This window comes from Eleutherodactylus coqui, chromosome 1 (genome assembly GCF_035609145.1).
Source record: "Eleutherodactylus coqui strain aEleCoq1 chromosome 1, aEleCoq1.hap1, whole genome shotgun sequence".
In the NCBI taxonomy this organism is placed as follows: Eukaryota; Metazoa; Chordata; class Amphibia; order Anura; family Eleutherodactylidae; genus Eleutherodactylus; species Eleutherodactylus coqui.
The window spans coordinates 215,800,932-215,822,883 of NC_089837.1; the positions used below are offsets into that span (position 1 = coordinate 215,800,932).

The 21,952-nt window shown below is 41.6% G+C and overlaps 2 protein-coding genes across 2 annotated transcripts in view; both read left to right on the plus strand.

Annotated features, from left to right (window-relative positions):
- Nucleotides 1-21,952, plus strand: part of MTCL3 (MTCL family member 3) — a 93,577-nt gene that overhangs the window by 65,259 nt on the left and 6,366 nt on the right. The window contains exon 8 of the mRNA XM_066605525.1: nucleotides 3,698-3,860. The gene's annotated coding sequence lies outside the window, so the exon portion shown is untranslated. The remainder of the gene's footprint in view (nucleotides 1-3,697; nucleotides 3,861-21,952) is intronic.
- On the plus strand, nucleotides 3,806-16,307 carry KIAA0408 (KIAA0408 ortholog). Its single transcript, XM_066577874.1, has 6 exons — nucleotides 3,806-3,865; nucleotides 10,780-11,028; nucleotides 12,660-12,971; nucleotides 13,062-13,141; nucleotides 14,412-15,585; nucleotides 16,188-16,307. The coding sequence occupies exons 1-6, from the start codon at nucleotides 3,806-3,808 to the stop codon at nucleotides 16,305-16,307; spliced, it is 1,995 nt and encodes a 664-aa protein (XP_066433971.1).

Below are 21,952 nucleotides of genomic sequence, written 5' to 3' on the forward strand. Positions count from 1 at the left end.
GCACTTGGCTCATACGATCAGAAAGTCTAACCCTCTTTTTCCAGTTGCAGGCATTAGCTATAGTGTAGGAACTCGGAGAAACAAGTGAAGCTTGGCTGTGGGTCAAGAATAGCGACTAAAGTGAGGATGTTTATTAGTAGAAGTATGAAGGCAGTGTCTTGGTGACCTTCAGAGAGTCCTGTGGAAGGTGCCAAAGAAGCAAATTATGACTACAGCTAATAATATGGATATTTACACCTAAAAGAAAAACCATGCATGGGGGAGGAAATAGGGAGATTTCCCATCTGTTGTGACTAATCAAGTTATGTGGGATGAAAGCAAGAACACTCCAGAGTTATGTAACTACTAGAGATACCAGGATGGGTATGGACTTGTCATTGGCTTGGGAGCAGTGGTAGGGTAAAAGATAGAGACCAGGGTCGCACCCCTTGCAAGAACAGGACCACAAACTCTGTTCTCCTGAATTGTGAATGCCAAGACAGGGACAATTATTTTGTGCAGCAGTTGGCAATCTGCAGCCTTGTGGTAGAAAAGCTATGTACAGTATTTATCAAATGACTATAAAAATATATTGATTCTAGTCATCTTAGATATTGCCATGTTTTTTGGTTATTTCAGTATTTTTTTTAAAAGGTGCTGCATTTCTATAGATATTTTTATAAATTGCTATTATTTTTAAGGTAATACAGAGGGTGGACAAAATATGGAAACACTGTATGAAATGCATGGCATTTTAATCATTAGCACTGAGCTGCCCTTTTGACCCCTGCTTGGCTGAGAAATTTGTGTTTACTTCACCTCTTGGCCTGCTCTGGGTGGTTTTGGGAGCCAGCTGGTAACAGCAGCTGATTGGCTCAAACCCCTGACAAATGGAACCTTGTTGCTCAGACAGATGTTCACTTCTGCCAGGCAGCATCTGTGTCATATTACCTCCACTTAAAACTCTGCATATCTTATTGAAATATGATTTATAATCCCGTGTAACTTGCTTGCATTTCGACGGTGTGTCCATATTTTTGCCCACTATAGAATTTGCGATGACAGCAAAACAACAGAGGAGTTAATCTTGCAAATCTTGGGGTATATGAAAATACTCATGTGGTCAGGTACATGTTTTTTTAAGGGCTTATTCACACGTCTGTATATCAGCCGGGTTTTCATGCCCGGCCAATATACGGTGTCCCTTTCTGCAGGGGGAGGAGGCGGGCTGGGCCGGGAGCAGTGCACTGAGCTCACACCCCTAAGGGTGTAATTTTTGGTGTCTACATAGAATTGTCCTATAGATAGAATTCTTATGGTGTAGAGTATGGTAAATATGAATATTTTGTAAAATTGTGTATAAACTACATTGTGTCCGTTATATATGGCTGAAATGCCTCTGCTGAATAATTTTTGGGATTCTAATCCTTTTCAGGGAACGGGTTACCTTTAAAGCTGTAAGGCATTACCCATATACTTTATGAAATCTGTCCCCAGATCCTGCTCCTGAAGTCACTTGTACGTTAACAATATGGATACTCCAATTTATGGAATTCTCTAGCTAGTGCCAACAAGTATTTTGGTACATTTTGCATGATGAATAAATCCAGGCTATCTAGAATATTAGAAAAAATAGGACTGTGTCCAGTTTGATGTATTATTTGAGTAAAGAAAAGCTTCAACGTGATTAGGAATACAATTAGCCAGGGTGTGTCAGGATCCCAACTGTATTAAGTTAACTTTTCAAAATATTTCCTTAAAGGAAGTTAATGGAAGACATATGCAACTGTATAGGCATACATTTGCATATGTCTGGCAATACTCTCAGCAGGACCAAATCAAATAGTCTTAAAGCCCCTTTACACAGAGCGATCATCATTCAGATTCTTGCTGGATCGCAGGAATCTGATTGGTAATCTTCAGTTAAATGCCTGCACCATCTGAACAATAAAAGATAGTTTGTTTGGATTGTGCAGGCATACAAAGCAAAACGATGACTGGACTGTGTAAACAGGCAGTCTTTCATCTATGAACAACTGCCTGTTTACTATGAATGGAGGCGGGCGATCCAGAACGATCACGGGCCGTCAATTCACTGAGCGACGATCGCTCCTATGTGAAAGCACAGGTACAATAATCACTAGGACGGCTAATTGCCCCGTGTAAGAGAGCCCTTTCTGATTGTACGCACAGGGCACTGAGTGAATTTAGCCTAATACTTTAAATTTAACAATGAAGATTACAGATTAATATTCCAGTGGCTGATACAAGTAATATCAATCTTTTTAGTGTCCTTTCCTGAAAATGCTCTCCAGTATACCCACCATTATAGCTCGCATTGTGGACATTATTCAGCTCTTCCTTAGGGCTTATTCAGACGACCGTATATCGGCTGGGTTTTCACGCTGAGCCCATATACGGTGTCCTCATCTGCAGGGGGAGGAGGATGGAAGAGCCAGGAGCAGGAACTGAGATCCCGCTCCCTCTCCACCTCCTCTCCACCCCTTGCCATTTTTTGCAATGGGAGGGGCGGGACGGGGTGGAGCTAAGTAATGGAGCTTAGCTTCGCCCCCCCATACTGCCCCTCCTGTTGCAAATAGTGGCGAGGGGCAGGAAAGGGGCAGGAGCTCAGTTCCTGCTCCTGGCTCTTCCATCCTCCCCCCCCCCTGCAGACAAGGACACCGTATATCGGCTAGGCGTGAAAATGCAGCCGATATACGGTTGTCTGAATAAGCCCTAAGGCCGTATTTACACAGCCACTATTCTTGTGTGAGTTTTGTGCATTGCGAGTTGCACAAAAGTCACATGAAGATACAACCTATTATTTATAATGGGTCTATTTGCATGAGCAAAACGATGCTGCGAGAAACAAAAATCGAAGTAAATTAAATTTTCGTAGAAGTCAAATAGAAGAATAGTACATGCAAATGGGCAGTGTCTATGTTCTGTGCAATGTGAGTTGCCTCCTAGAATCTCAGGGGCAACTCAGCTGAGGCTTGAAGGATAATTTTGCCCTGTAATGCAAAAAAAAAAATGGGTGTGGGTAACTGAACAGATTTTTGTATTTTAGAAGATCGGAGTAAATACAAATGCATTTTATTTATTTTGCTTTCAAAAGAATAACTTCTAGAGTGCAGCATAATGTATTTGTTTGGCGCAGGAAGCGTGTTTCAGCTTTCAAAGTCCAGCAGATGAATCACTGTCAGATGTTGTTTCTGAACGCAGATCAAACTTTTTAAAAGGGGAATTCTCCAAGGCGCAGTGAATGTGTCATTAACATACTCTGAAGGGCTGGGCATACAGTCAGGGAAGGGAAGAATGGCCTGCATATTACTATTACTGTCATGACTTTGTCTTATGTGTTCTTCTACAGAAAGGGGGGGGGGGGGGGGGGGACGAGATACCCACACAAATGTTACTAATGTTGTATTTCCAGAGTATAATCTGAGCAATGGCTAAAGGAATGCTGGGTATGAAGAGGATTATATTCTAAAACATCCAAGAAATTGTACACAAAAACATTACTAATATATAGGTCAGCAATGACTATCATGTGATAACACACCAGCCCTGCATAATGCTTCTTATGAGCTGCCTTTTTTTCTTTCTCTGGAAGGCAGAGGACTTGGTTTGTCCAATAGCAATAACAGATTTAGGAATGCTGTATTCATTGTGTGTATAGAGATATTCCATCACATAAATATCTTGCATCTTACAGGCAGGTGAAAACAGGGAGATTTTGCTTGAGCCGAAGACTGGTTGGAAGTGATTCGGAGACAACAGAGAAGAGAAAAAAAATGGACGGACTTTCTTCTGCAGTTTCTAAATGATTGATGTGGGTGGGAAATTGAAGGATAAAGCTGAAGCAGTACATCTCCAGGGTAAAGTAACTTGTATTGACATTTTACAGTTATATATTGGATCTTATTTTTATTTAATAGTACTAACTGTATCAACGGAACACTAAACAACAGAAGTGTGAAAATGTCTAAAGTCATTTACCGTGAGAGATAGGGCTCCTGTCCACGGGCGATGATTTGCCAGCGATAAATCGCCAGCGAATCACGCTGTCTGAAGCTTTCCAGAGCGTTGCTATGGAAAGCGCAGCGTCCATGAGCAGAGAATCATAGCGATTCTCCGCTCGCAGGATTTAAATCGCGGCATGCCGCAATTCTCTGCGGTGGGCCTATCTATTAGACCTGACAGCTCTCCCTCCTCATTCCCTGCAGTGGTACCGATATTCCACCTCGGCCATGGACAGGGGGCCATACAGTACTGTGCAAAAGTTTTAGGCTGGTGAGAAAAAAATGCTGCAAAGTAAGAATTTCTTCAAAACTACAAGGTGTTTGGCTGCAAATTTATTCTGCTGCAGGACAACAACCCCAAACATACAGCCAATGTCATTAAGAAGTATTTTCAGTTTAAAGAAGAACAAGGAGTCCAGGAAGTGATGATAGAGCTCTCATAGAATCCTGATCTCAACATCATCGAGTCTGTCTGAGATTACTTGAAGAGACAGGAGTTGAACAAGTGAACTACATCCACAAAAGACCTGTGGTTAGGCCGGCTGCACACAATGGATTTGCATCGCAGATACTGCCCATAGCATGCTATGGCAAAATACGATTTCCTCTACACAAGCGGAAATTGATTGCGATTCTCCATTTGCAGAGGAGAAATCACAGCATGCTGTGATTCTGTGTGGCTTTGATGCAGACGGCTTACATTGAAGTCAATGGAAGCCGTCCGACCTGTGGCCCCTCTGCAGTCATCATTGAGAAAAGGTCACTGGATCCGCGTTATCGCCTAGTGACGGCGCAGCATAATCTGTAATGCGCATGAACGTCGACTTGCTGGCCGGGCACAGGGTCAGATTCCGCTGCAGGATCCCATATGCAGAATCCGACCCGGCCATGTGTAGGCAGCCTTAGTTTTCCAAGATCTCTGGAGCAACCTTCCTGCCAAGTTTCTTCAAAAACTGTGTGCAAGTGTACTTAGAAGAATTGATGCTGTTTTGAAGGCAAAGGGTGGTCACACCAAATATTGATTTAATTTAGGTCTTTTTTTTTGTTCATTCACTTTGCATTTTGTTAATGGACAAAAATAAACAATTAACACTTCCATTTTTGAAATCATTGTTACATTGCAGAGTTTTTTCCACTCCTACCCTAAGCTTCTGCGCAGTACCGTATGTAAGTACGATGGCACTAATAGTCTTCCTAACATAATTCACAGTAAGGAAAGTTGGAGTGCTGCAGATCCTAAGTGCCACCTGATGTGGCACCAATACAAATGCTAACCAAGTAAATAGCAAATAAAGTTTGGGCACTGCTATTAACTGCCATGATAATAAATAATTAACAAGAAATAAACAGCGATTGTCAGAGTTTACAAAAATGCAGGTTCGTAGTAGATTTTTCTAACTTTCCACCCACCACTGTCTGTGCTCCAGAAAGAAGATCCAATCAGTCAGCCATGTTCACTGTACCGCTCCTTATTAAATTTAATAGCATTAGCTAAATCTTGTCATTGGTAACAGATGTAACCTGCTTTATCCTAGCGTCTCAAGACTAGGAAGGAAATAGCTCAGGCCGGTGGCATTCCTTAACAGAAAAATGAAAAGGAAAAAGAGTGATGTGTGACATCACCGCACCCGGTCCTATACATAGCCGATCAAGACAAAATTCTGTAATGTAGAAGTATTCATATTCTCATCAATTCCCATAGAATGAAGATACGTTTTTTTGTTTTCCAGAAGCCCCATAATGGCTGCAAGGTCTACCAGGGAAAAGGTGGAGCCCCCATACACATTAGATTATTGGTCAATCCCATTTAAATCAGAGGGTTAAGAAAGCTTTTTAGCACATTTTTATCTAGATTATTGTAAAAGATGATATTCTGTGGACGTTATGGTTGGGTTATATCAGAAATGTTATGATGGTAATGATGATGGATATCATTGTTATTGAAAATGCGTAATGATAAAAGAAACCTGTTACACATACAGTGTTCACTTAGTGATAGCAGCCACAGTATACCCATCCTTAATAGAGATGAGCGAGCACCAAAATGCTCGAGTGCTCGTTACTCGAGTCGAACTTTCAGTGATGCTCGAGAGTTCGTTTCGAGTAACGAACCCCATTGAAGTCAATGGGCGACTCGAGCATTTTTGTATATGACTGGTGCTCCGCTAAGGCTTTCATTTGTGAAAATCTTAGCAAATCACCAAAGTCATGTAAAAAACACAGAAATGGATAGGGCAGGCGAGGAGCAACATGCAGGGCTGCATTTCGGGCTCCGAGGTCTCACTATTAAGCCACAATAGTGGCAAGAGTGAGACCCCCCCCCCCCGCACTGTCAGCATAAAGATCGTTCTCCTCTGCCACAGCTGTAACAGCTGTGGCAGAGAAGAACGATGTTGGCCCATTGAATTCAATGGAGCCGGCAATACAGCCGGTCCATTGAAAGCAATGGGCTGCCGGAGAGCGCGGGATGAATTTTCGGGAAGGGCTTAAAAATATAAGCCCTTACCTGAAAAAGAAAGATTTTAGTGTAAAAAAGAATAAAAATGCAGGCATTCTCTTCAATGGAGCTGCTGCTGCTGCCGGTGACTTCATTGAAGACAATGGTCCGCTGGCACACCTGAATTCTCTTTTAGGGAAGGGCTTTACATATAAGCCATTCCCTGGAAATGAATTAAAAGTGATTTAAAAAACAAAAAAAATAGATACTCACCTCCCTTCAGCTGCCGGGGCACAGCTGTGTCTTCTCCTGCTGTCCCCTGCACTGTGGTGCTGAACTGCTGTCATTCAGCTGAGAGCTGCGCTGAGCCAATGAGAGGCAGCAGTCACTCACCCATTCATGAATTCATGAATGGGTGTGAGTGAGATCTGCCTCTAATTGGTCAGGCTGTGACCAATCAGAGGCAGCTCATTCAGCAGGCGGGGATTTTAAATCCCTGGCTGCTGAATACTACAGAGAGCAGTTCGGGAGAACTGCCAGCTGGCCGCAGCTGAACTCCGTCTGCCGGGACCAGGTGAGTATATATATATTTTTTATTTTTACACATTTCTGGATGAATTGCAGGGAAGGGCATATATATTTAAGACCTTCCCGAAAAATCATTGTGCGATCGCCGGCAGCCCATTGCTTTCAATGGAGCCGGCTGTATTGCCGGCTCCATTGAATTCAATGGGCTAACATCGTTCTGCACGGACAAGGTGAGTATATTTTTTTTTACTTTTTACACATTTTAGGATGATTTTTAGGTAAGGGCTTATATTTTTAAGCCCTTCCCAAAAATTCATCCCATGCTAGCCGGCAGCCCATTGCTTTCAATGGAGCCGGCTGTATTGCCGGCTCCATTGAATTCAATGGTCAGTGCTCGTTTAATCGAGACGAGCACCGCGTGGTGCTCGTCTCGAGTAACGAGCATCTCGAGCACCCTAATACTCGAACGAGCATCAAGCTCGGACGAGTATGCTCGCTCATCTCTAATCCTTAACCTTCACAGTGTCTACCAAGATATGCCATCAATGTCCGATAAGTGGGAGCTTGATTACTTTGCTCCCCACTGATTGCTAGAACTAAAAGGCTAAGTGCTAGGAAACCAGTGTGTCATTCTGCTCTGCTCCAAAGGCTGTCTGACCATGCATTGACTATAATGAGGGCTGCCTTAAAGGCAATGGGCACCTTGGAGGGGATGGGGGGGGGGGTCTTACTTAAAAGTATGTATTTTAAGCTGACAATCATTTTTTTCAATAGGATTTAATTTTGAACTGTTTGTCTTCTGCAGTTTCAAAATGTCACTGTATATAGACACCGCAGTCTAAAGGCCCATTTACACGCAACGATTTGCTCGAAATTTGTTCAGATGATCAAAAGTGAGCAATTTTTGTTGTATGTAAACAGGAGCAGTCGTGCATTTTTGTTTTAATATTCGTTCATCGTTGACTTTTAGTCCACATAAAATCTGTTGTTTGGCAGTTCGCTTTTCGCTTGGTTTACATGACAATTGATCAGCCATTCAGCGATTCGGGGGGAGGGGTTATCATTTGGCAGAGTATACCTTCTTGTGTCAAAAAGGCAGAGAAATTGGCAGTCGGGCAAACAAAGCAACTATTTTTACAGGCCCTCCTAGTGCCCCACCATTGGCTGGTAACTCATCGGCCGTTGTGACGCGCACCGCAGCTACAAAGAGGATCGAAAATACATCTGCCTTCTTTTACTTCGCGTGCGAAGGTTACGGCATCTACTTCAAGGATTTATCTTTGGGCGCCTGCAGATTTCGCTACTTCTTCCAATAAATAAAGATTTGTGAACTTTACACCTAAAGATTCTTTTAAAAGTCAATTCACAAAGCTCCTTGTTTTTTTAGCATAAACCTACCATGACTACTGATTCTTTCTCAAAGCCAATGCAGAGAACTCCTATACTAGCCATTGGTTTTTCTTCAAGTATTAACCCTTTCAAATCCATTTATTTTTTCTCATCCATTCTCCCCAGCTCCAAATAAATTGGAGCTGGGGTGAATGGATGAGAAAAAATACATTTTCCCTTCACCCTCCTGAACTGACAGAGTTCAAGATTGTGCAGGTGCTTACTGCACCGTGGGGGGGCCTGCTTACCTGTCCGGCGTCTTCCGCATTCTTCCTCTGCCTCCCGTCTTGGCGATCATGTGACCGCTGGGGTCAGGTGGCACCCACGGTGCAGGCTCCCGGCTCGGCGTTCATGTGACCGCTGGGGGTCAGGTAACACCGGCGGTCACGTGATCGCCGGCCGGAATCTCTCTGCATTACATAGCACTAATTGAGCGCTATGTAATATGTAAAGGAGAAGGCAGAAAGGGTTAAAAACCCTTTCTGCCTTCTCCTCGGGGGTCCTCAATGAGGATCAGTGCAGGAGTGCATCTGCACCCGATGTGTCTAATGATCGAGTGTAGATGCACTCCTGCACTGCAGTGTCGAGCCTGTTCCGACATCGGAGCTGTGGAGGGAAATGATGATGTCGGGGCAGGCCCGACATTGGATTGGAAAGGGTTAACAAACCAGACACCTAGATATTCTTTCATATGCCAATTCACAAAGTTGCTTGTTTTTCTGCACTCAAATTACGCTCACCCACCTAATTAGACCTACTTTCATAGGCCAATCCACAAGTGCTGATTTTTTTCCCCTTCACTAATGCACACGCCCTCCTATCTTATCTTTACATGTAAATGCTACCAAGTGACACAACAAATGACTGAAATGCCCAGGTGCCACGTCCAGACGTCCATTTCTAGCGATAATCGTTAGGTTTAAATGCTCATCATTAAGAGCAAAACCATTGCTGACTTTTGATTGGTTGAACAAATTTTGAGTGATAATCGTTGCGTGTAAAAGGGCCTAAGGTCTCAGCAGTCGATCTTCGTTTGCTTCTGGTCTCTTTTCTCCTGGGCGGTTTTATCGACTAATTTATGTCCACAGCAAGGTTTATCTTTGTTGTGGTCATAAATTAACTGATAAAAAGTGTAGGAGAGGAGCGCTAAGGCTGAAAACAAAGCAGTCAGTCCAGCCTCACTGACAGATCTCCTATTGAGAGTTCGACTGTAGTGTCCAAATACAGTGATATATGTAGAAGCTACAGGAGACAGAATTAAATTATTAATTTAACTCTATTGCAAAAAAAAACATTTTCAGGCCAAAAACATGCAGTTAAGGCCTTAGTCAGACGGACGTTTTTTCGCGCGATTTGCGCATGCGTCCGGCGATTTTTTAAAACCTTGCTTTGCAATGGTATCGGACACATGAGCGCTTTTTATGCGCTCGTCCGATAAATTATAGAACAGAAATCACAGATCGCACCTATCTGCGATCTGCGATTCCTGTTCTCTTCTCTATATGTGCTCAATGGGGCCGGCGGCAGCAGCGCCGACCCCATTGAGAACATATAGAAGACAAATCATTCTTCTCTGCCACAGCTGTAACAGCTGTGGCAGAGAAGAACGATGTTTGCCCATTGAATTCAATGGAGCCGGCAATACAGCCAACTCCATTGAAAGCAATGGGCTGCCGGCGAGCGCGGGATGAATTGTCGGGAAGGGGTTAAATATATAAGCCCTTCCCTGCAATTCATCCAGAAATGTGTAAAAATAAAAAAAAAATGTATACTCACCTTTCCGCTGCAGCCGGAGTTCAGCCGCGGCCGCCGGCAGTTCTCCTGAACTGCTTCTCTATAGTATTCAGCAGCCGGGGCTTTAAAATCCCCGCCTGCTGAATGAGCTGCCTCTAATTGGTCACAGCCTGACCAATCAGAGGCAGCTCTCACTCACACACCCATTCATGAATTCATGAATGGGTGAGTGACTGCTGCCTCTCATTGGCTCAGCGCAGGGACCAATCTCGCCCGCAGCGCATTGCTTTCAATGGAGCCGGCTGTATTGCCGGCTCCATTGAATTCAATGCGCTGGACAGCTCCGGCCCGTTTCTAATGAAATGCGGCTAGGAGCAGATTTTTCGGGCGATTTTTTGGCCCCGGTCACGCGATTTGCGCAAATCGCGCGAAAAAACGCCCGTGTGACTAAGGCCTCAATGAGAAGATTTTTTTCCAAAGTGTCTCTTTGCACTCTGCAATGTGAAATTAGTCAAGTGGGAATAGCAAAGTGTTATGTGCAGATTTAATCTGTACCGATTGCCTACAAAATCTAAGTGGTAAAAATGCTAATATTGCCAAACGGTGGCAATCTGATTTTACAATACAGTGCCCACTTATCACTATGCACTGCTTTTTGATCAAATTGTTTTGCTCAACATTTAATAGCGAGAAGAAATCTCGATCAAGACATGTGCCAATCAGAGTACTCCTAACAATCAGAAGGACTCAAAGGCAGATAAATCAGAACGGAAAGAGTTACTGGAAGATAACACTGCAGCTATGGATCTCAGGACACAGTTAGAGAATAATGACTGGAACTGGAAAGTTGAAAAGATGGAGTTGTTAGAAAGATTTGACAGTGAAAGAAAAGAGTGGGAATGCCAGTGGAAGATGATGCAGAACAAGATAGAGGAGGTATGTACTGACTATTTTGATACAATCAGTGCTCAAAGCCCTATGAGTTTAGGGTGAAATGTTGCTTATATCTGTGAACAACCTTGGAGGGCTGTCTATATCTTTACCTATGGTGGACAAAAAGTTGGTGTAAGGGCTCATTCACAAGGCCGTATGCCAGGTATGGGCTGCATATGGCACTGTGCATGCCCGCGAATGATGCGCCGACGGACATGTGCAGTGTGAGGTTTGTTTTTATTTAAATTCACAGGTATGCATATGGAAACGTTGCCCTTATGTAATGTATATGGACAGTGTTTAATACACAGCCCATACAAAGGCTAGGTATGATACGCAGAGAAATAGAGCATGCTGCATTTATTTCTCCTGTGTATCATTAACACTGACCACATGCAGGTGTGCATGGATCACTAAAAGTCCATTGACTTTCATTGACCCCATTCACCGTGTGTTATGCATGGGATATACATGTGTGTAATACTTGGTGACATGAAAACAAAAGACAAAAAAAAAAAAAAAAAAAAAAAAAAGTTTGTTTTCTGGTTTGCAGAATTCCTTTTAAGTGCGAACCAATCACATCCATATCTGTGCCTTGTCATAAGTATGTATGTTATAAGTGTGTATAAATATGCATGCCTCTTCAGATCCAATCCATTTAAGCCGGAAGAAGTACCCTGCGTTGGTACGAAAGCTCGCTATTATTACATCATGTATTTTTGTTAGCCATTAAAAGGTATCATATCTACAAGATTACGTCGTTTCTCTTGCTGAGAACAATCACATTATACTTGGTGACAATACACCCAATGAGCCCTTAGGCTTGTTCCTGATTTCTGCTGATGTTGTTGTGCTGCTTTATTTTTTCAATTTCTTCTATCTGTCTGGGGGACGTTAGACATGGTGTGACTGCCTGATAAAGCAGGGTTAGAGGGTGGCTCTGACTGCTGGGGAGGCGAGTGTGTGGGGCACACACTAAAGTAGGGAAGACGTCTATTGTCACTCTTAACTACTGACTTAAAGGGGTTGTCCCGTGCCGAAATTTTTATTTTTTTTTTCAATAGGCCCCTCGTTCGGCGCAAGACAAACCCGATGCAGGGGTAAAAAAAAAAAAACGGATAGTACTTACCCGAATCCCCGCGTTCCGGAGACTTCTTACTTACCTTGCGAAGATGGCTGCCGGGATCTTCACCCACGGTGGACCGCAGGTCTTCTCCCATGGTGCACCGTGGGCTCTGTGCGTTCCATTGCCGATTCCAGCCTCCTGATTGGCTGGAATCGGCACACGTGACGGGGCGGAGCTACGAGGAGCAGCTCTCCGGCACGAGCGGCCCCATTCAGAAGGGAGAAGACTGGACTGCGCAAGCGCGTCTAATCGGGAGATTAGACGCTGAAATTAGACGGCACCATGGAGACGGGGACACTAGCAACGGAGCAGGTAAGTGAATAACTTCTGTATGGCTCATAATTAATGCACGATGTATATTACAGAGTGCATTAATATGGCCATACAGAAGTGTATACCCCCACTTGCTTTCGCGGGACAACCCCTTTAATAGTGTAGCTGTGGACTAACATCAGTAGATCATGAATTTAATTTTATTTAGTTCTTCAATTTTTTTTCTTTTATGCAGCTGTATCAGGAAGTCAAATTAAGAAGGGAGAAGAACCTAAATGGTGCTGAAGACATACTAGATGAAAAAATGCTCCAGTTTTCCATGCCATTGTCACAGGCTACTAAAACACCAAATGTAGCAAAACAAAATGACGTGATCAGTATCAAACCTGACGGAAGGGACAGAATGTGGCCTAATGACCATTCTCATACCAATATGGAAAAGACACAGCTCACAAAGTCCAATCAGAACCACACTGTCTGCAGTGTTGAATCTGAAAGGAGCATTGCTCAAAGAATGTCCAAGGCAGAAAATGACACCTTAAATGATGTAAGTGCATGAAATAGGCTTAATCAGATTGGATAGTTGGGAGCTACAGCAGTCAATAACTGCAGCATAAATGCTGTATTTCATCTACAGGCATTAAAAGAGATTGCCAGAGTAAGTGAAGAACTATGTAAATTCCAGGAAGAAATCCAGACAAGAACCTTCTACAAAAAGTATGTATACAAATGAAAGCTGAAATCATGGACTGTATACTGGTTCATAGTAACCAGTTATTGTTATTGTGACTGCACCAACTCTTTCATACCAGCACAGGATTCTACAATTATTGCCTTCTTTCATATTTCCGTGTTTCCTCCTTCCCTTTCTGCACAATCTATTGCTTGAACCATGGTTGGTGCCAGCATCAGGCAAACCAGGGCAGACGCTGTAGACCATGGTATTACATTCGCCAAGCTGAGGGTTGGATAGATGTGGGGCATTACTTGATGCTAAAATAGAAAAACAGCGAAAAAGGGTAGAGCTTATTTAAGAGGTTATTTAATCTACTTCACCTCTCTATTATGCTGGAATCTTATATTAAGGATATTACCAAATATAGTCTGGAACAAACTATTGGGGTGGATTCACAAAACGGCGTACTTTTATGCCATGGAAAAATGTGCCGTGGAATCTGCATGTCTTATATGTAGATTTGGATGTAGAATTTGGATTTGCTGTGGATTTGTCCATGGGGTAAAATTATACAACGTGCGAAACCACCCTTCTACAGATTAGCAATAAGCATTGAACAACTCATTACTGCTATAGAGACAATGGTTTGTCTCCAACGTGCTGAAGAAATGATTTCAAGAAATATAGTTTTGGACTTGCATCAGGATAAACATTTCCCAGGAGGCTCTAATAATGTTGCCAAGTCCTTTTTTAATCCCTAAGTATTACTTGATTAAACATAAATTCAAAGTTTAAGAAGAGGTCTTTTTATATCTAAAACATCTTTTTATCCCCACAAGAGTCATGTCTTTTTTAAAATAAGTAGAATGTAACTATTTTCCCTTCTACTTGGAAGTAGAAGAGATTGCAATACACAGTAATGGGGTCTTGGTATGTGCTTTTGTATGAACTTAGGGTAAGCTTAACAACAGACACTTGTTGTTGTTATGTTTTTGGCAGCAATATAAAATCTGGGCTAAATTTGTCTTGACGTATAAAAAATCCTGCAAGCTCGGAGACACAATAGGTTGCTTCTTCAATAATTATTATCATTTGCTAGTGCAAGGCTGCATCTTTGTAGCTCAACAGATTTTATTTTTCTAAAAAAGATACATGCCTTGTGCTCAGATTGCCCATTATAGATCCTTCTTCTACTATTCCATAGAAAATCTGCACTGAACTGTAGATGCAGTAACAGCTGACATTATTGTGTATAGGTACTAGACAAAGAGTAGGTCAATGATTGATTATTTTATACTTATTTTTGCACAGAGCTGTGTCCCATTCGGTTGTTGAAGAATCAAGGAGAAAGTTTCATGTGAAAACAGTCAGAAATCATACATCTTGTCCTAAAGTGTCTACAAACAAACAAAAGGACAGTGTAAGCAGCAGCAAAACCATGCAAGTCTCCTTTTCCACTGCTAAACCATCAGCACAGCAAGAAAAAGTTGACCGGTCGCTAGAAACTCAAAACACAGCAGTTTCTTCCTTAAATTTTTCATGGCTTTTGTCAAACTCTCTGTTGCAGGATGAGATTCCTATCACGAATGAAAATCAAGTTGCTGTCACAAGCAGTAAGGTCACTACTGACGCCGAACTAAACGACGATGGAGAGCTTTGCCACCTGGAATGGTTATGTGGTATCGGAGGGCTAGAAGATGGAAATTTTACTCAGACTTTGTTTAATAGTTTTACAGATATCAACAGTTTTACTCCCGAAATGTGCAAACAAAATCTTTCAGTGTCGCAAAATCACTTTTTCAACTCAGATAGTTTATATCCTGAAGTGATTATGTTAGGACATTCCACTGCAGGCTCTGCTTATAGTTATGGCAATACAATAAAGAATGGAAAATTAGCAGCAAAGATTGATGAGTTTAACAGAGTAGTATTTAAAGCTGGCAAAGGAAATGCAGTTAGTCATGATGAAACTTCAGTGAATGTGGCACTGAAAATAGATGAAGAACATTTAGGCCCCTCAGTATCTCAGCCATCAACTACTGGAAAAGCTATTACGAAGCCACTTGCTATAAGTGAGATAAGGGAGCCACCTACTCATAATAGTACCAAAGTGGAGAAACCTACACCTCAACGTCCACAGACAAAGGTACCACATACTACCAGTAGTTATAAGAACATTCTACAAAAACACAACTGGAATGATATCAATTTGTCCGGACGACCGCGTTCAGCAGATTCTAGGTCCAACTATGGGGTTGTGGAAAAGCTTCTGAAAAGCTACGAGACCAAAGCTGCTGCTCCTATTTGTAACGCTAGGCCATCTGTAAGCAAATGGACACAGTCAGGCTTCTTACTGACAGATAGCAGCTCTGAATCATTGACTCAATGCTTAGAAAGGCTTCAGCTTGAACAAACAGCAAAGGTTCTACAGAATGACATCCACTGGTATCCACATCAGGACTCCTTAAGCCTAAAGCTGCCTGAGGTGAGAATACAGTTTTAATGCAAACATTTATTATGCCATTTATTTAGTTACATACCCTTGCATTAAGACAACATTGGAGGATTATGATTCTAACAGGTGTTTCATACCCATTTCTTTACATAAAGCATACCTCTAGTTTCCAAGTTTCCAAACACCTGTGATATATCACAGGAATATAATACATATTTTCATCATTGAGGACACTAGCTCTGAAAACCCTTGTCATAGTATATATCAGCTTTGGCTTTTGTCAGCTTCTACCAACTGTACTTGGGATAGCTGAAGATGGCAACTTTTTATAACACCTTGCTTCAGTTTCCAACAGTTTTCAGGATCTTGTTTGAATAGGAACTTTCTTGTCTTCATATAGAGGTTGAAAACCTTCTTGACCACTTGGATAAGGTTTATTACATTTAATGGTTAGCGATCAGTGACATATTCGGGTTGGTCTGCCCGACCCGATTTTTAAAAAAATCATTGTGAATCGAAGCAGCCAATTCCAACTGTCATTGAAGTCAATGAAGGTAAAATCAGCTTCACTAAGGTACATGTGTGTGTGATTCAGTTGTTAACACTGTTCCCTTTTAGTGCTGTGGTCCTAGGTTCAAGTCCCATCAAGGATAACATCTGCATGGACATTGAAAAACTTAATCCAGATGTTGCCCTTTGTAAGATTTGAACCTACAAATCCAGCACTGAAAAGCAGCAGTGCTAACAACTGAACCAACACGCTTGTCTGTTCTACTCCAGAGGAGGGGAAAAACAACAGAAATACACACAAAGAGAATGTAAAAAATCCATCCAGATGTTGCTCTTGGTCAGATTTAAACCTAAAATTCCAGCACTGCAAAGCAGCAGTGGTAAAACTGAGCCACCACACTTCTTCTTTCTCCCTTCTCCAGAGGTGGAGCATGACGGAGTAGAACAATAATAGTAAACACAAAGAGAACATACAAACTCCATGCAGATGTTGTCCATAATCACACGTGAACCTAGAACCCCAATGCTACAAGGCGACAGTGCTAGCCACTGAGCCACTAATCTTTTTCTTCTTAATCTACCTGCTTGTTCTCCAGAGGAGAAGGAGAAAATGAAAGAGAAGGAAGATGAAAGATCTTCTTCTCCTTCATCTCTTTCTTCCCATTGTCCAAGGAAAACATCTGCATGGACTATGTATGTTCTCTTTGTGCTTCTATGTCTTCTCTCCCTCCTCCAGAGAAAGAAGACCACGTGTGGTGGCTCAGTTGTGAGCACTTCCTTCTTGCGATTGTGATAGAAATTTATGGATAAGTGCCAATATAATTGCACATACACAGAGTGGGTCTGCTGTTGAATGACTTGTAATACACCAATCAGGTAAATAATGACTATGGGTTAAGTAAAGCTTATTGTACATCACTGAGAATTAATTAAAATAAGAAACTGTCTCACTAATGCAGTGGGCATGGGGAACAGGGGCATAAAAACAAAAACAGTGGCTCAGTGCAGTCAAATTCTTAGAACAACTAGGTTTAACTTCTCTGTTATTTGGTAATAAAAGCAACCTGCATTGGAAATGCATTTTGGGGCGAAACCCCTTGATCAGTTCAGCTGGATTACATACTAAAAATAGGCAATGGTAGATGAAAAATAGGGTTCGAGCAAAAAAGAAAAAAACATTAGAAAAGGTAAAAAATATAAAACACGTGTGATGCATCAAAGCGGGAATGTGAAATTACAGTTGCAGAATCAAATAGCAAACAAATAAAAACCACTGAATGTAAAGTGTTTATAGTAAAACAATAATAGTAATAATAAAACGTATATTGAGAAAAGGCATAGAGGACATAAAATTTCAGTACAAATAGTAAACTTGTCTCCAAAACATTTATAAAAGTCAAATTGCAATATAACATCCGATGAAGCTGATTAGACTAGCAGTGATGTATAGATAACTATAAAACCACATAATAAAAAAGAAGGCTTTAGCAGAACACCACAGAAATAAAATTACAATGTAAAAAAGTGTATAAAATAAAAAATTACCCAAAATTCTCAGTATAAAACTGATCGGATTATATCGGTGAAGTGCACATCAGCGGAAGGAATAAATGAAGGCATCTAGCATGTTACGTAGTCCAATTGTGTGACCAACAATGTTTGAAGATGTGGTAAAAAGTATGAATATTCAAAGGCGGCGTGATCTGCGGAATGTCAGACTTGTGTACCAATGTTTCTGGTGTTGCAATGCACCACTTACTAATATAATATAGTGAAAAGGATTGGAGTTGGTCAAATAATTTCTGTGCACTGCCTGTGATTTACAAACTTCAGCTGCTCGTTGAGGAGACATGTTCGCTCGTTGCTTTCACATATGAGCTGCACATGATTTACGGACTTCAGCAACTCGTTGAGGAGACATGTTTGCTCGTTGCTTTCACATATGAGCTCATGTGATCTACGAACTTCAGCTGCTGGCTGAGGAGACGTGTTTGCTCGTTGCTTTCACATATGAGCTGCACGTGATTTACAAACTTCAGAGCTTACTGAGGTGAAATTGTGGCTTGTTGCTGTATCATGTAAGCTACATTAGCTTCACGGCAGCGTTGAATGCTCTGTGGTGACATGTTTGATTGGCAGCGACGATTTATTTCATCACTGGACAACGGTTCGCAATTAGATGAAGGCTTGACTGGTGTTGGCGGCATTAGCACTTGAGATTACATGATATCGCATTCAGGAGACTGTGAAGATAGTGGTGAAGGACTATGCTTCAATGTTGTTGGTCAATATGCACCCCAGGCTATGTATGTGGACATTTGTGATGTGTTATTTATTAGAGTCATCATACAGGTGTCCAGCTGTCTCACAACCAGCTAGAGCTACAACTACCAGACTGAGTACTGCTATATCCATAGCAACTGAGGCCACATGGATTTGTGAGAGATGTAGTCTGCCTGCAATCCTTCATTCAGTGCACAAGGATGAAGGACCTGTGATGACATCACCGCCATGTGATCAGAGGCAGAGCTCAGAGCCCCTGGGACTGATCACATGACATAAAAATTTGCATGCCAGTCGAGGAACTGATGAATGTAAGGTCCCAACTGCCGGGAAAGAATGCTGGGATATCTGAAGTGAAAGAGTGGAGAAGAATGTAGCTAATAGGTAAACACTAGAGATGAGCGAACGTCCTCTTTTCAAGTAATTACTCGATCGAGCACCGCGATTTTCGAGTACTTCCGTACTCGGGTGAAAAGATTCGGGGGGCGTCGGGGGGCGGGGGGAGGCGTGGCGGAGCGGGGGGTAGCAGCAGGAAACAGGGGGGAGCCCTCTCTCTCTCCCTCTCCCCCCCCACTCCCCGCTGCAACCCCCCACTCACCCACGGCGCCCCCCGAATCTTTTCGCCCGAGTATGGAAGTACTCGAAAATCGCGGCGCTCAGGCGAAAAAGGGGCGTGGATGAGTATGCTCGCTCATCTCTAGAAAACACAAAAGGGGATAGAGAATGAGATAAAGACTGGACAAGAGGTGTGAAAGAAGGTTAGCTGCGGGTGGAAGGGGTGAGCAGTATGGGAAATTCCTTGTTTCCCTGAAAATAAGACAGTGTCTTATATTAATTTTTGCTCAAAAAGATTTCACTTTTTTACATGTATAGCTGCCTGGACACTATTTAAATTGACTAGTGTCATTAATTGTAAGCAGGGCTTAATTTTGGAGTAGGGTTTATATTTCAAGCATCCTCAAAAATCCTGAAAGATCATTTTGCATCCTCAAAAACTCTGGAAAATCATGCTAGGGCTTATTTCAGGGTAGGGCTTATTTTCAGGGAAACAGGGCAGGTGAAGGTTGGCAAAAAAGGATAGGAAGGTCTGGGGGAGTAAGAAGGAGGTGGAATGGAGGAGATGGGATAGGCGGTAGAGGAGGATTGCTGAAGGTGATGGTGGGATGGTAGCAGTGCCTAATATGGTACGTTGCGTGGACCGGGAGGCTTGTAATAGGAACTTACCAGTGGAAGGTGCAGTGGTCAGGGCAGGAGATGATGTCACATTGATGTCAGCGATACGGAAGATTTAAATACCCAAGGGAAACAGGAAATTTAAACTTGTCGGAGGATTGGTTAGGGGAACAATTGTGAATGGGCAGAGGGATAAAAGGCAGAATGCACAGAAATTGATCCTTACAGAGGAAGGAAAAGGAAATTTGTAGGCTAGGGACAAACTGGAGGGGGAAGATAATGAATAGGGCTTTGGATAGGATGAAGAGGAAAAAACTGTTACAATGATCATTTAAAAATAAGAATGTGAATGCATGTGCACATCAAGTACAGGCGTATGCACATAGAAACACACATGCGTGCACACAATGGAACATATCTATATATATAAAGATGAAAGCCCTCACTGACTCACTCATTGACTGACTCACTGACTGACTGACTCACCAAAAGTTCTCCAACTTCCCGATGTCGTAGAAACATGAATTTTGGCACAAGCATAGATTATCTCCAAAATAGGAAAAGTAATTGGGTCCCAACTCAATTATTCAATTCTAGCGCAAAAGAATTTGCATCGAAATTTAACGTACATAATCTAAATCTCTCACTTTCCGGTGTCATAGAAATGTGAAATTTGGCACGAGCATTGATTATGTCATAAATAGGAAAAGCTAATGGGTCCCAACTTGATTATTCAATTCTATGCGCAAAAGAATTAGCATCCAAATTTTACGTACGGAATGTAATTTTCTCACTTTCTGGTGTCATAGAAACTTGAAATTTGGCACAGGCATTGATTATGTCATAAATAGGAAAAGCTAATGGGTCCCAACTCGATTATTCAATTCTATGTGCAAAAGAATTAGCGTCCAAATTTTACGTACGGAATGTAATTTTCTCACTTTCCGGTGTCATAAAACTCGAAATTTGGCTGGAGCATTGATTCTGTCATAAATAGGAAAAGCTAATGGGTCTCAATTTGATTATTAAATTCTATGCGCAAAAGAATTAGCGTCCAAATTTTATGTACAGAATGTAATTTTCTCACTTTCCGGTGTCATAGAAGCGTGAAATTTGGCACGAGCATTGATTATGTCATAAATAGGAAAATCTAATGGGTCCCAATGCGATTATTCAATTCTATGCGCAAAAGAATTAGCGTCGAAATTTTACATACATAATCTAAATCTCTCACTTCCCAATGTCATAGAAACATGAAATTCGCCATAAGCATTAAATATATCATAAATAGGAAAAGTTAATGGGTCCCAACTCGATTATTCAATTCTAAGCGCAAAAGAATTAGCGTTCACATTTTACGTACGAAATCTAATTCTCTCACTTCCCGATGTCACAGTAACTTGAAATTTGGCACGGGCATTGATTATGTCATAAATAGGAAAAGTTAATGGGTCATAACTCGATTATTCAATTCTAAGTGCAAAAGAATTAGTGTCCAAATTTTACGTATGGAATGTAATTCTCTCACTTCCTGATGTCATTTTATATAAAGGAAATGTCGCATGGTTACCTCCCAGGGGTGTTTCCTGGGTAACGCAGAGAACTATGCAAAATGGTGAACATATGTTTTTCCGGTATCTCTAAAGTAACCACGACTTCATAAGATATTCCATGTGAACACCAGATAAACACCAGTACCAAATTAACTCGGGCGAAGCCGGGTATATCAGCTAGTAATAGATATTTGCAAAACAGGGTTCTGGAAATATAAGATATATGAGAGTATTGTGGAGTAATTCATAAAATTAGTGTGAAAACCTTAAAACTAGCTATCAAAAGATGTTCTCTAGACTCATTAAGACCCAATTGTATTAGCATGTTGAGTTTAAATATACAATACATTACTCTTTTTCTTAATGCTCCAAGTTTATTTGCTGTGTGGGCTGAAATATGTTCCAAGATGGTGCTGGAGAAACCCTTGAAGTGACTATTGTGAAAAACACATGCATGTCTAGAAATGCTGTGATTCAAGAAACCATTGGTGTTGTTGGATCTATGTTTATTTATACAGCATCTCAATGTCTGAGTAGTACGTCTGACATATTAGAGGTTGCAGGTACATTCTAGTAGGTAAATTACAAACATGGAGGAGCAATTCACAAAATTGTGACAAATGCTATCGCAACATTTACAGTTTTTATTTCGACACCGAAAGGAACCAACCGACTTAGGAAAAAGTTGATGGTTCCATACTAGGTGTGATTTGATAGGTTTTAAATTGCTGGGTGCTAATGAGGTTTGTAATGTACCATATGTGCCCATCAAAATGTGAATGTGGTTTAGGTGGAATTTTGTTGGAAAGATAAGAGTCACGTAACAGAACAGGCCAATGTTTCTCTAGTATTGTGCATATGCTGTAGTAATGAAATTG